Source organism: Propithecus coquereli, unplaced genomic scaffold (assembly GCF_000956105.1).
Source record: "Propithecus coquereli isolate 6110/MARCELLA unplaced genomic scaffold, Pcoq_1.0 Scaffold222, whole genome shotgun sequence".
Taxonomy (NCBI): domain Eukaryota; kingdom Metazoa; phylum Chordata; class Mammalia; order Primates; family Indriidae; genus Propithecus; species Propithecus coquereli.
This window is the reverse complement of record NW_012147412.1, coordinates 1,432,507-1,447,516: the sequence shown is the minus strand read 5'-3', so window position 1 is coordinate 1,447,516 and position 15,010 is coordinate 1,432,507. Positions and strand designations below refer to the sequence as shown.

Here is a 15,010-nt window from a genome sequence, read left to right as displayed (position 1 = left end):
ATTTGTGACAAGATTCCAAAGAGAAGATGAGTCTAGAGGGGAATCTGGTTATCAAATCCGGTCTCCCACTCCCATGTAGATTCTACCTCTGTTCCAATCTTGGAAGATTGTGTTAAGGGAGACTGGGGGTTCTTATACTCACACTTTCCCACATAGGCCATGGTGGCAGAATGAGTCCTGGCTGACTCAACTTTGAAATAAGCCACTTGCTCATTCCTTCACTTCCAGGGAGTCGGTGTGGTGCTGCAGAAAGTGCAGGATCTTTGAAGCTTGGCAGACTTGATCTCAAATCCATGCTGGGAGAAGTTTGTGAACTTGAGCAAAGTGTTTGAACTCCCTGAGCCTCCAACTCTTCAGCTCTAAAATGAGGTTAATAAAGTGACCTTGGAGAGTTAATCATGAAGAATTAATATGATAACTTATGCAAAAGCACCTAGTTTATGCCTGGAACACAATAGACATGAAAGAAACGTTAATTCCCTTCCATCCCACCCCGCTACCCTGCCCCTGTGTCTCGGGACCAGCTTTCCCACAGTACCTGGTGCCTCCACAGCCCCCACCCCCTAGGATCCTTGGGTCAGGTCTTCTGGCACCAGGCATTGTGTGACCTTCCATAAAAGTTGACCTCTCCCTTGTCACATTGTCTCTGCAATAAGGTAAAAACTGACTTATAATGGTTAACTCAGTATTCTACCTCCTAAACCCAAGATATCACTCTATTGATGGCAACTTCAGGTACCACACCAGGTATATGGGGAGATGCAGTATTTGGGGACAGTAGAATTTTTCAGTAATTAAAACTAACCTCCAGATCATACTTCAGGGCAAGTGTTGGTGTTCAATTTGACATGAATGGATTTTTCTCTGAAAACCCCCGGGAACAACTGATGTCCTCACCTGCCCATAGGCAACTGCCTCTCCTCACAACTAAAAGAGACTTAGCACCTATAGATGAAATTATGAATATCCTTGACGCTCTTTGGTCTTAAATTAAAATGCCTTCAGGGAAGGTGGCTTTGGTGGCTGACTGGGGAACCTTTCATCTCTCAGTTACCATTTCAAATCTGCCCCTGCTACCGCATTCTTCTCCAGGAAGAAGGCAGCCTCCGATAAGGAATTCGAATGGGGTCTTCGCCCTGTCCCTCACCCATGGACACTCAGCTAGCTGGAAACATCCTTCCCTCTGGCATGACAGTCTCAGTGGAGAAGCTGAAGATCAAACAAGTTTAATCTCTGACCCTCTAGCTGGCCACATAGCAGGGTTCTGTCTTTAGGGCAAGAGGGATCTGAAATAATTCATGCTGCTCTCATCACAGTGTTCTTTCGCCATAGGAGGCTGTCGGCTGCTCAGGGCTATCAATCTGACATACTTCTCTAGTTCTACATGAAGACTAAAATACCGTTTAAGTCTTATTCCAACATTTCTCAAATCATGTGGATATTACCAAGCATGAAATTAGCATCTAAAAACTCTATTTTAAAGAGCTAGTTCGTTGGGAAAAATAAGAAAAAGAACATTTCCTCCTGTTTACCCTGAGATTTGCTTTTTTTCCAATAATTTGGTTATCGTGCCTTTCTTAATCTTTACAGATTAGGTTTCAGTTTTTTTTACCTAGACTCCAATTTGCTCATAAATCTCTTCATTTTGCTTAATTTAAATGTTTTGGCCGACTTCATGGTTTAATAATGAGAAATCAAGTTGGAATTTTCATTTCACTTGGAATTAAAAGAGCTGTTAAAGGGCTGGACATCTCGTCAGACAAACTGCCACTACCATAGCTGGAGTGTGCCAAATGTGGCTTGATATTATACATTTCTTTACACTCAGGGTAATTCTCCAATAGGATTACTTGAAAATCCTTCAAATCCAGCCCTGCTTACATCCACCTGATTGCTATGTCCCATTGATTAGCTGGCTGGGCACTATTAACTGAATGCAGGCCATCTGAGAAGCCCCTAGGCCCCTGGAGTGTCACTCGCATGCTGCCCAAAAGAGGCAAGACAAGTTACCCAGCTCCAGTATGCTTCAACACAAGTTGTATAATGGGGGCCCTGAGACCACAATTATCAGATAACTAGGCAGTAGAGAGTACTGTTTCAGCACTTCCACATGAGCAGACTTAAACTTAAAAGAGAGAGAACTGTAAAAAGTTTTAAAAACCTTTTCTAGTAAGTTTACCACTGGAGAAAGATATCCACAGCATGACTGTGTAGCCTAGAATTCCCTCCTTGTCCCAGAGCTGGGAGGAAACACTAGCTGGGTAATTCCCCTTGTGAAGAGAGAGCTCTGGTTTCCTTTGCTTGTACAGAATACAGTGGGTCCTCTGAGACAGTCAATGGAGAGACCGCTTGGCACCGGGCGGAAGAATGGGAGCTGGCTTGCGATAGACTAACCTATTTCTATTGGGAGCCTATTGGATGGGTAGGAAAAAATCATCTCAAATTCTTCAGGCATGTCCTTCAGGAATGTTCCAGGCCATCTCTCCTCACCACGTACCACTTCTTTCTAAAGAGTATCCCACAATTATCCGTTTACATTTTAATCATACGTTGTCAGGTTAGCATGCTTTGTGCAGTTAGACTTGACTTTCAAAACAGATTCTAAATGCCTCATGGGAAAGAACCTTGTTTTATAGTTTTTGTTGATCACTGAATCAGCAATCAATCCATGCATTATTCCGGCACCTACTACGCTTAGAGCATTGTGCAAGGCTTATTTTTTGGTGCTCCAGGGACTCCAGAGAAGGGTGGTACCTAACTTCCGCCTCCCAGTAGCTCACAGTCTTGCTGTGGATAGAGAGGAAGTTAAATAATAATGGAGTAGCCTCTGCTAAGAACACAATGATTCAAAAACACATAAAAATGACTAGAAAACAAAATTTTAATAGTGTTTTTAGGTACTGACATTTGGAGGTTTTTTTCCTTCACTTTTTGGATTTTCCAAATTTTCTATAATATATGAGTGTTTATTAATAGGAAAAAATAAACCTTGAAGTGTGAATTAAGTACTAATACTATGACAGAAATGTCACAAAACCGCATTAAGATTCAGGGACAAATGAGTGATCCGGAAAGTGAGTTCCTTCAGTTTTAAGTGCCTTGTTTTCCATATCTTTCAGTATCTAGGACAGATACGTACCAGGGCTGTGGGGACAGTATCCAGCCACGTAACCATTCCCGAGATATTAACAATGGCTGGATACTTTCCGGACAGCCTTTGTATATATAGTGGGTGTTGAAGGAACAATTTTTTTTTACTATATAATAATAAATATTTGTGAATATAAAATCTGTTAGTTGATTATATAATTTCCTGTTATGCCTGTTGTAGTCATATTTTTCATTATTAAATAAATTTCTTCTATCATTTTGTAACTGTATGGTGCAAATCTCTTTAATAAGATAATAATATTTTTGTGTTATATATCCTTTCCCCCTTGCATTATAGTTTCCCTCCTCTTTTAAGTGATACTCTGATGAAGGCAGGGCCCATGCCTGATAATCATAGAATCTCAAGGTTGGATTGAAAAGGACTTTTACTAAAAATAAATAGTAAAGATTTCGGAGCCATGTAGCTGTGTTCAAATCCTAGTTCCACCACTGACTTCTAAAGCAAAATGTTTCCTTTTCTGTAACAGGAGGAAAATAAAGCTACCTGTTGGGAATATAAAAATAAGATATATAAGACACAGAGCACATTGTCTGGCAATTAAGTACTCAATAAAAGATAGCTGCTATTATTATTATTATAGCATTCTTATATAATCATCATCGTCATAAGTCATCTAGCCTGATTTCCCACAAAATATACGAATCCTCTCTGATAGCCTTAATTTACTGAGGTACCTCTGATAGCACTAACTCACATACTTGCAGTGGTGGGGAACTCATTGCTTTGTTTACATGTTCTTCCTTTTATTCATCTGTAATCTGTATCTCAGCGATATGCACTATTTGTTCTAGGGGCTACACAGGACAAAAAGTCTACTGCCCTTTCCACATGATTTCATCTATCTTTGGATCCCTCGACCATACCCACAAACCTCTTGTCCTCCCCACCAATGCAAACTTGGCATTTAATAAAGGTTTATTGATTTGAATTGATAGAGTTGCCTTTTTAGTCACAGTGACTTGGGTATGGTCCTAATGGTAGGGGAATGAACTATTAATAAAACGGAGCAACTGACTTCTAGAGGACCATTCTAGATTTACAAGTCTAGGTGGCAAACTTGTAGATCTCTAAGGGCCTTTTATATAATTTTCCTGTTGAATTGTTGTCTCAGATCACTAAACAGGACTTTCTTCCTCTGGAAGAAAAATCAGAGCAACTGAAAGCTTATATCAACTAAATGACTGTTCTGGTTAGTTGATGTGTGCTACACTAAAACTATAAACCCTCATTGCTATTAATAATAAGAAACATGGCCAGGCGCGGTGGCTCACGCCTGTAATCCTAGCACTCTGGGAGGCCGAGGCAGGTGGATTGTTTGAGCTCAGGAGTTCAAGACCAGCCTGAGCAAGAGTGAGATCCCGTCTCTACTAAAAAAAAAAAAAATAGAAAGAAATTAGCTGGACAACTAAAACTATATAGAAAAAATTAGCCGGGCATGGTGGTGCATGCCTGTAGTCCCAGCTACTCGGAAGGCTGAGGCAGAAGGATTGCTTGAGCCCAGGAGTTTGAGGTTGCTGTGAGCTAGGCTGACACCACGGCACTCTAGCCCCAACAAAAGAGTGAGACTCTGTCTCAAAAAAAAAAAAAAAAAAAGAAACATTGTCAGAGAACTTAATAAAACTCTTCTTCTAGTAAAATTCCATATCTTAAGTACTATACTTAGTATCTCTGATGGCTTCTGAGCATTTATGGAAGCAGGTTGTTTCAAAAAGTAATGTAAAATATCAGCAATGAACAAAATTATAGAATCAAAGTGATTTGTCTGCTTCAAGAGCAAAAAGCAAGAGTCCTAGTGAGTAAAAATCAAGCATATGTAGTGCTGTGCCTGGGTTCTATCCTTTCTAGAACAAACCCCCCAGGATCAGGTGATGTGATGAAATGGAAGATAACCTGGCAATGGAAACAGAACTGGGTTTGAATCTTTGTTCTTCATCTTGAAGCTTTGCCTTTCACTGGCGGTGGAATCTTGGACATGCTATTTCCCTTCCAGAAGCTTTTGTTTTCTCTCCTGCAAATAACAAGATTTAACTCATGGGGCTATCACAAGGATTAAATAAACAAATACTTTTGGCAAGTTGGCAATACTGGAGAAATGCTGGTTCCTTCCCTCAGTGCCACTTCTTTTTCTTTGATCTAAATACTAACACTTAGGAAAATAGCAGCATCTTTCTAAACTTGTCCAAACTGGCCAGACTTCCCAGTACAATAATCACTCTAAATGTTAGAGCTATAATTTGTTGCCCTTCAAACCATGATGATGTTTTCACATTCTAAAAACAAACCAAATTTCCAAGGAGAAATGTGTCTGTTTTTCTGGCAAGTAAGGAAGAAACTGATTTGGATTATTTTTGGTAAAGAAGACTACATTTGTTCTGAGCCAAGTACCACTTTGCTGGACTCACATTGAAATGGATGCCAAGGAACCACATTTTGGTAATTTTATTTTGGAGCAGAAATCACTTTTTGAGGGTAGTGAAAAGAGAAGGGAGAAGGCGAATTGATTTTTCCAAAGCTTGCTTGGGAGCCGGGAGGCTGAATTCTTCTAACCTGTATAGAAGGCATGGGACAGCTGGAAGAAAACGTTCCCTCATATCTACCAATTGGAACCAACTCTCTACCAGTCTACATATATTATCAACTTTCTCTCTCCCACTAGGTTCATGCCCAGTAAAATAAATGAAGTCATATTTTTGCCTAGTATAAATTATTAAGTTGTTCTTTGCACGGTTGCTTTAAATCAAGGGTGTATTTGCATGTCCCTGCCACTCAGTTTCACACCTGCAGCATTTTTATGCACATTTGCTCTCAGTTGAATTTCCTCATTCATTCTTGCATTCATTCATGGGAACCAAATAGGTGCCAGGCATCCTATGCACTGTGAAAGATAAAAGATGAAAAAAGCATTTCCTCTGCACTTTGAAGGCCTTACTTTGGTAGGCAGGAGTAAGGTGGCCGCACAGGTGTGTCACATATAGTCAATGTAGGAAGTGGTGAGGGCCATCAAGAGAGGCTGGGGATGTTCAGGAGAGGGAGGGGTTATCCCTTGCTCTCTTGGTGATGAGGATCAATGAAGACTTCACAGGAAGTTCCAAAGGACATTCTAGGAGGGGGCACTGCCAGAACAAAGATCTAGAAGAAAGGCCTGGGATAAATAGGACAAATACAGAGGCTTAGGGGGGATGGTTTGACTGCGGTATGGGTGGAAGGGAGGTGAGGAAAGTGTCAGAGAAGATTCAAAGATGAGCAGGGGCCGGGGCTGGCAGAGCCTTGAGTCCGAAAACAAGGGCGGCCTCAGTAACCTACTGTTTTATTTGAAACAAAAGATAGGCTAGCTGAATAAGAATGTTTCGGAATTCTGCACTTTATTAGCCAATCTAGCCACTCAAATTCTAATGATTTCATTGTCTAACCATTTTGAAAATTGTTTTCTGCCTAAAATGCACGAGGCTATTGGTAAGTACGGAGCGTCAGTGAAGGTGACCTGCGTTGCTCTTCTCACTGGCTGTGTTCAGTCACATTACTGCGCAACATTATGGTCGCTTATTAATGCCACAGGAACTTGGTTTTGCAGCTGATGGGGATGGCGGGGGAACAGGTTTTAAGAAGTCAGCTCAGGCATCTTACTGCTCCACTGGGAATGGGGAAAAACATGGTTTACCTCATGCATCTACATATAAGTTCAGCTTAGAAATAGATGACATCAAAGACCATTCAGTGAGAACTAAGCCACTAAAAGCCAGAAGACTAAGCCCAGCAATGTTGAGTAGAAGCACAGAGAACGGCTGAAGTGATAATGGAAAATGTCTTCTGTCTTCCGAAATGGACATGAGGAGCACTAACAGGAACCTGCGGGTCTGTGCGAAACTGCTGCACGTGCACACACATGCACGCTCACACACCACACTCACACACCACACACACTCACACACCACACACCGCCTCCACTCACTGACAGGAACCTGCAGGTCTGTGCTAAACTGCAACACACACACACATACACACACACAGAGACGTGACACACTCACACACCACATATCCCCCCCACACACACCAGTTTAGCTTATATAAAAAGGAGAAAAAAGCAGCAAAGAAAAATGACTTTCTCTCTATACAGAGCTATTTTCCATCTTATCCACTTTAAGCTGGTTTTAAAGTCCTGTCCACGTTTGCACTTGTGGGGCTGCATGTTCTCTTGGTAATGCCAGCCTGTACCGTTTACCTGCCTGTGACTTCTCTCCTTTGACCTTCACATTTGACCGAGTTTTAGTAATTTAAAATGCTTTTCCAGCCCATTTGGTGCTAGAGGATTACAGATGATGTAGAAATGGAACATTCTGTTATTTTTAATGGAAAAGCTACTGAGAATGCAATCAGAACAATCCAAGTAGAATAACTTCCTAAGCAGACTCCTTGTGCTATGGATAACAGGATGGTTTAATGGACTGAAAAGGAAGAAGACAGTTGTAAATGTTCCTGTACATTGGAAAATCAGAAATTTAGGCATTTGGTTCTGTGTTGATTTTCACATTGGCCCCACACCTACAGTTCTGTATTCATACTCCTTCCCTCTAATTCTTAAACTCTTTGATCCTTTTTCTAAAAAGAGCTCACAATCCACTTCAGTTTCATTGCTCCCTTCAGTTAGCCTTTCTGTATTCCACGGGGCGAGGCTGTTTGTGTCTGCAGCTAGTTCTGCTAATACAACTTTAAAGAAGCCAAGGGATGTGACCAGTAGTGAGTATTTCTATAGTGTTGGCAGCAAACAGGAATAAGCATCATATGAGAGCCAGAATTCCTCAAAAAGAATGCTGTGAGTGAAAACAAAACAACAGCAACAACAAACTATCTTTTATCAGAGGAGTGCTGAATTCATCAACATGAATTAACCGCATTTCACTCCAAGGGCAATAAGCAAAAGCTTGTTTTTCTAGACATCAAAAAAAAAAAAAAAAAAAAAAGCAACCCAAAGACACAAATAGTCCTGCTTCCTATACTAAGCCTTCCTTTGCTCTCTTAACTACCTATTAATAGAATCTTGAGCCCCTATGAATTGCAACATGGTTAATATTCCAAAAGATATACTCCAGCACTTTGTTATCTTTGTGGGTTTTTTTTTCTTTCACTGTTTCTTACAGGTAAATTTTGTCCTCCCAGGCAGAGTACAGATTGTTGCTTCTACTTCTTCATTATTTCACGCAGAATCTAGTGTGGTGCTAGGTGCTAAGGAAATTACCCTCTTCCAGCTCACTCACCAATCCATGAAGAAGTGCCAGTAGGATGAGAGATCCTTTGGTCCCTGTTCCCTGACAGAGCCCAGAGACATTAGAGTGGACACAAGGAAGACTGGAGTGGGCAGGATTCTTCAGCTAATTTCTAGCAGGAGGATCTTTGCACTGACGTATTTCACCTCCATCCTCTGTGATGCCGACTGTACCTACTCTAACCTGTACATAGGCTCAAACCTCCTGTTGCTACATGAGTCACAGTGCACTGATTCCCCAACATGCTTAAGTAAATCCCAGCCAGTGAAATATTTATATGCATACACTGGGCTTGCATTCGGCTTTACTGTATACGCAATTTCTTTATGCCTCTTCCTGCAGCCTCAACTTTTCTACCATTTCTGGTCAGAGAGGTTGTTTTCTACTTTATTGCCTTTGTAGATTTCTTTCTTTCTTGATCTCAGCACTAGTTCTGCTATTTTTTTTATGGTAATATTTGTATTTTTTCATTCATTCTTCAGATTTGGAAATTGGCATGAAGTTAAACGTTGACTGATAATATTCTAACAATAGTGACGGAGCTTTTCGTGCTTGATTGCTCTCAAATTACAAGGTTGTTGACCACTTTAGTTCTGAGATTTAGAGGCTTTTTTTCCTATGGAAGTTACACCTGGTTACAATTTTTTTCTGCTATGGGAAAAGTCTTTTGAAAGCATATCATGGCCAGTCTTTGAGGCAAACCACTGGATGGCCAGGTCATCAGCCTCTGAGGGCACTCTGTTTGGCCATGGAGAAAGTCAGCTTCCACTGAAAGGCAAGGGAATTACTCATAGCTCAAGACAACTAAACGTTTAATTTCTCTCTCTGAGAAGTCCCCATAGGAAGCACTAGCTTCAAGCAAAATCTTTATGAAAGGATTCCTTCTCTGAATATTCTAAACAGGCCTCTTTGTTAGGACCAAGAGAGCTGACAACCAGTTCGGGAATCAAATCTCCCTTATCATTTCCAGACTGTTTTACCTTGCTGCGAACACCCTATTGGTGGGAGGGCCACAAATGGTTCTGTCAGGCTTCCCTCAGTCCACCACTCTGCCATTTCTGAAATGGCCCAGCCCTTTTTCAGCCTCCTGTATTTGACTCCTACACCATGGGGAGGTCCCCCTTGGATTCCGAAAGAAAATTAAACTCCTTGGAATCCAAAACTAATAAACTTTCACAGAGCGGCCCCAGGTGGATTGGTTATCATGATATTTCAGTCTCACCTAACCAATAAGAGGGCTGGTTGGCAAGTTCCCAGGATGAATATTCTCATATGAGCAGTGGATTAGAGTAAGCCAAAAGATTTTCGGCCATCTACATGCTCAACTTACACCCCACCTGGGTTGTGAGGTAGAGATCTTGTGACGGTTGGGGCCCTGCAAAGCAATTAAAAGAAATAAAGCAAAGTATTATATTTTAATTGATGTAATCTTCAAGCTCCCAGTGGAATCTGGGGTGATATCTGACTAGAGTTACCCTAGGTATCAATAGATGACTATTCTGTGAAAGTGCATTTAGGAAGACAAAACCCCATGAATCCTGAACTTCATTAACATGTGTATCCGTTTTGGGGTTTGGGGGTGGGGATTGGCTCAGACTCCCAGGACTGAAAATTGAAAGAAGCCACCTAGATTTTTCTGGGATCCGAACAAAGAGCCGGCCACAGGGGGTGGGGGAGGAGGGAGGGAGGTTGAGAGAGGGAGAAAGACAAGGGCAGGTGGTGGGGAAGATGCAAAGTGGGTTTATGTTTTTATTTGCTTTTTGAGTCTAGTACCTGGATATTAGACACACCAAACCATACTTTCCAAATCCAGACAGCTTTCATCCATCACTAACATCTCAGGGTTTGTTTCTGTTTTATTGTAAATTCCAGTCGAAGAAAGATAAACAGACAAGAAAAAACTGCTTTATATAGTATACAGAGTCAGATAGAAAATACAGAATGGAAAAGAAAGCCAACGACCAACAGATAAAAAGTAGAGACAAACCAAGGAAGAGTACTAGCTGGTTGCAAATTCACTACCAGCTTGAGTGAGGTGCCGCGATGGTCTCAGCAGCTAATAGAAACTGTCTAGTGCTGTCTGGCAGTCTTATCTTTATTCCACACGGTGAAAGAAACAGACTTTATAAATGATGCATGGGGACATTTATTTCACTAATCCATTAAAAAAAGTTTGCTATTGATCAAGATATCCTGCTCATAAAAACAAGTTTTTAAAAAAACAACCCTTCCCGCCCCAAATGTGATCTGACAGTAGGAGCCACGCTGTCAGAAGCATGGGATGGAGCTGCGGGTCGGAACAGAATGGCACCATTGGGGTCTGCAGTCGGTTGGCCTTCAGGTGCCCTTTCCACCAAATCCACGTTTCTCCACGAGGCTTGAGGCAAGGTTTAAAAAATACACAAGTGTCCCGCACAGCTTACTGTCATTTGATGGTTAAAGAGAGAAAAGAAAAAGGATTCAAATTCATGAGAGAGAAGAGGTCAGCTTAGGACAGAACCGGCATCCTTCATATGAATAATCAGGGTACCATTTGGCCCCCAGGATAGCAGCTGTAACTAATTGTCCTGGCCCAGAGAGGACGCTGACCTCCCCAACCAGCAAAAACATGAATTAAGTTTGTCATCTTCCAAAGATGTCTTTATTTTAGTACATTCGGAACAGAAACAACGTGAGGACAATTTGATTCAAGGTGGTGGCAACGTTGGTAAAGGTGGAGGTGGTAGCGGCTGGCTGTTTGTTTCTCTCTCCCTCTGAATTTTCTAAGTTTACAATCAGAAATTGCATAGAATTTGTTTTCCACTGGCAAACAAAAACTCTCTGCATGAAACTCTCAAGTGGTGAAGCCAGGCAAAGGCCAAGCAGCTGCTGGGAATTCTCACCCCTCCCATCAGCTGTGTGCTCTGGACCTCGCAAACTTCTCACACATAGAGCAGTAACTAGCAGTCATCTGACAACCTGGAAAGCATCAATAACTTCCATTTTGAGGATGGAAGGGAAGTTAAATGCTTAACCTAAAGTCACACAAAGGGAGGCAACTGCCCACGCTGAGGTTAGGACTCAAGAGTTCCTGGTTCCCAGGCCTGCGTACTAAGCTAAGAGACTCCACCTCTCTCCTAGGAACCTGGCAAATTCTTGATTACTTAAGGTCTTTCCATTTAATGAATACACACACACACACAAACACACACACACACTCTTACACCTAGATCTCACATTTAAGTAGCAAAAAACAACCCGATCCATGATAGCCTTGGGGGTCTGGTCATAGGCAGCCACTAAATTTGGTTAAAAAGAGATGCAGTTGACAAAGTATGCACCATACCAACAGGGCGGCCCTGTCCTTCCTCCTCTGTGAACAGCACATTCCAACAGAAGTCAAGGCCATGGTATGGAAAATTATATTTACCCTTTCTGCTCCTTAAACAAAGCCAAGGATAATTTGTGCATTCTGTTCTCCTCTCCTGTCTTTCTTCAGAAACCACAGTCACGAAAGATCAAATCAAACCCAATAATAGTGAAAGTCAAAAAAAGAGAGAGAGAGAAAGAAAAGACAGATTAACTCTTGAAATCCCAGGCATTTCTCTGAGTGAACTATGGGTTAATTGCTTTTTGGCATTTAAAAAGTACTTTAATGGACTTTTGAGACTCTCCACCTGATTCTTCCCAAGACCCTTTTCCTAAGCTCTGGCAGGCCTCCAATTACCATACAGAAAGGAGAGAGTTCAGCACCTGAAATCTGATGCATTGGCAACTCCATATCCTAAAATTCTGGAAAAAGGAACAGGGATTATTTAGACCTCTATTCACTGACCCAGCCTTCCCCTTCAAAACCACAGAGCAAATGATCGGAACTGAGAAGATGACAAAGAAAAGGGAAAAGAAAAGAACACTAACAAAAATATACAAATCCAGAAAAGAAAAACTTCCCTGTTGAGTTTAATTTTTTTTTTTTCCTGTAAGAACTAGACCGAGGGTACAATGGCCCCTTCCTAGGGGGAAATTCGACTGATGATTCCACCAATTCATTGGACCTGCCTGGGCAGGGACCCCCGCCCCAGATTCTGCGTTATTTTGGCGAGAGGAAAAGGCCCACTGGGAGAAGATGGGTCCTTGTGCCCACGAGGGAGCGAATCCTTTGCCACTTGGGTGCAACGTCTCTGGGCGGACCCCGCTCCCCGACCGGGCGCTGTCTGTGGCTGGGGCGTCAGGCTCTTTGATCTTTTTGTAAAGTGACTGGATCCAAAATCCAGAGAAGCGTTGACGCTGTACAAGTCCGGGCGCCTGCGCATCCCCTCCCGCCTCCCCACCTGGCCTCCACGTGTCCTGTCGCCGCGGGCGCTACTCGGGCTCGCTGCTGTTGGTGGTCTTCTCCCACTCCAGGCTCTCCTCGCTGCGAGCGGGCGACGGCCGCGCCCGCAGGCCCTGGAAGCGGCGGCACTCGGGGCAGACGCGGATGTGCGTGCAGCCGCGGGCCACCAAGGCGGCCTCCTGGGCCAGTCTCTGCGCCAGCTGGTCGGGCTCGCCCGCCCCGCACAGCTTGCCGTTGCTGAGCGTCGCCGTGCCCCTGGGCCGCCGCTCCTCGGGGATAGGGGGCCGGGGCTGAGGGACCCCGGAGCGCCGCCGGCGCGGGTGGATACTGTCCTGACACAGGATGATGCTGCGCAGCTCGGATACCATCTCCTGGCAGACGGACACCTGGAGGAGACGGGGAGGTCACAGCCCAGCCTCTCAGAACCAGTCCCAGGGCTCCCTGCGGGTGTATTGGGGTTGGGGGATGGGGGGTGGGGTTCACAGAATCATGTCACCTTACCTACCAAGATTATGTGACAGCCTCTCAAGCCATCTCCTCACTCCCACCCCCTTTTTATGTTCAAATGCCCTCCGTACCATAATGTTCAAGAGCCCTACAGCTAATCGTCCAATCTGTGAACACCTTCCCTAAGACAATGATCTCACCACCTTGGGAAAGAGCCCACACCATTTTTAGACATTTCCATTAAATGCTGCTTCCTAGTACGGTGCTAACAGTTTCTATCCCTGAATTTTTCATTCATTGATCCCAGCTAAATTTGGACCTTGAAGCCTACATAATAAATAACCCCTCCGCCACAGATCAGTCTCTCAAGCATTTGCAAAAGCCACTATGTGTCCACGAACTTCCTGTTCTCAGGCTACAGATTCTCATTTGTTTTAACCAGCTGGTTATTGGCTGGAGATGATGCCTTCTAATGATAACTAAACCAAGAGCGATCATTACTACTGCAGGTCCACAGTCTCCTAACAGGAAACGCTTGACTCCAGCTGAGTTTCAAAATTTGGAATATTTTGGATGTTTGGGATTTTAGGAAGGTAAAACAATGCATAATGGTATATCATGTCTCACACTCAGTGAGCCTGGGGCAGGCTCTAATTCAAACACATCAATATTTCTGTAGCAACATGTATACACACTCACAGTGAGTGAGATAAAGACCATAAACATCAGTTAAGTTTTGTCACTGAATGCATGTGCATCAAACTTAAAAAGAACTTGGAACTTTCCAAGCTTTTTGGGTTTCAGAATTATAAATGAAGAATCATGACCCTATATTAATTACTACTGTTACTATTATTATATCCATTTCACAAATGTGGAAATGGAGGCTCAGAGATTTTATATATCTTGCCAAAAAATATTTGTCTAATAAATAGCTGAGCTGGAATTTGGACCTAAACCTATCTAACTCCAAGCCCATGCTCTGGTGAGGTCTCCACTCTGAGCTGGAAAGGACACTTTCCTGGACCGTGATGGGAAAAATAATCTTCTGTTCTTTCATGTTCTCTCATCCAATCCTGTCCATGGGACAGGTGCTCTACCATAGCCAAATGGCTAACATTGCCTTTACTCTTCCTTTTAGTTATTGGGAGTGTGCAGACTCCTCAATGAATGTTTCAATATATTTCCAGACAATGAGATTTTGGGAGAATAACCAAATGTGAAGCAGCTGAGGAGAGGCAGTCTCACCTAATGGAATATGTCCTGTGTTAGGCCTTGAGACCTGGATCCTAAACCCACTGTTGTCACCAAATAGTAGAGACTCTTGGCTAGTCACTTAACCTCTCTGTGCTTCTAAAAATAACTATGACAACAAAAACAACACTTGCCTAATCTATTACATGTGACAAGAATAGAACAGCATATATTTATCGACTGTCTATGTCAAGCACTGTGCTCTGCACAGTGATACAGGCATATAAAGACACAGTCCTCACTTCAGACAGTTCAATGTCTACTAGGGGGTACAAAAATCACTGCAACGCAGTATGTGAGTGCTCCATGCATAGGTTATGATGGTGTTGGGAAGGAGGAGGAATGCTCAACTCTACTGGTCCAGGGAGAAGGCAGGAGAAATGGAGCAGGTTTCGCAGGGAAGGGAATCCCTGAACTACGTCTTGTGGCACAAGTAACACCACCCTTTAAGGAATGGGTAAAGGGAGAAAGCCAATAAAGCTGGAGACAGGAGTATGAAGGGAACCAAGAGAGCTTAGTGCCATGCAAGGCAAGGCAGGAGAGATTCTGAAAGGAACTGTCCAC

General features: G+C 42.9%; 1 protein-coding gene across 1 annotated transcript in view; it reads right to left on the bottom strand.

Moving 5' to 3' along the window:
* Positions 1-10,271: 10,271 nt before the first annotated feature.
* The window catches only part of GRIK4 (glutamate receptor, ionotropic, kainate 4), a 307,922-nt gene continuing 303,183 nt past the window's right edge, over positions 10,272-15,010 (bottom strand). Inside the window, exon 20 of the mRNA XM_012644896.1 lies at positions 10,272-13,131. Coding sequence (XP_012500350.1) covers positions 12,775-13,131 — 357 coding nt within the window. The 3' untranslated portion in view covers positions 10,272-12,774. The remainder of the gene's footprint in view (positions 13,132-15,010) is intronic.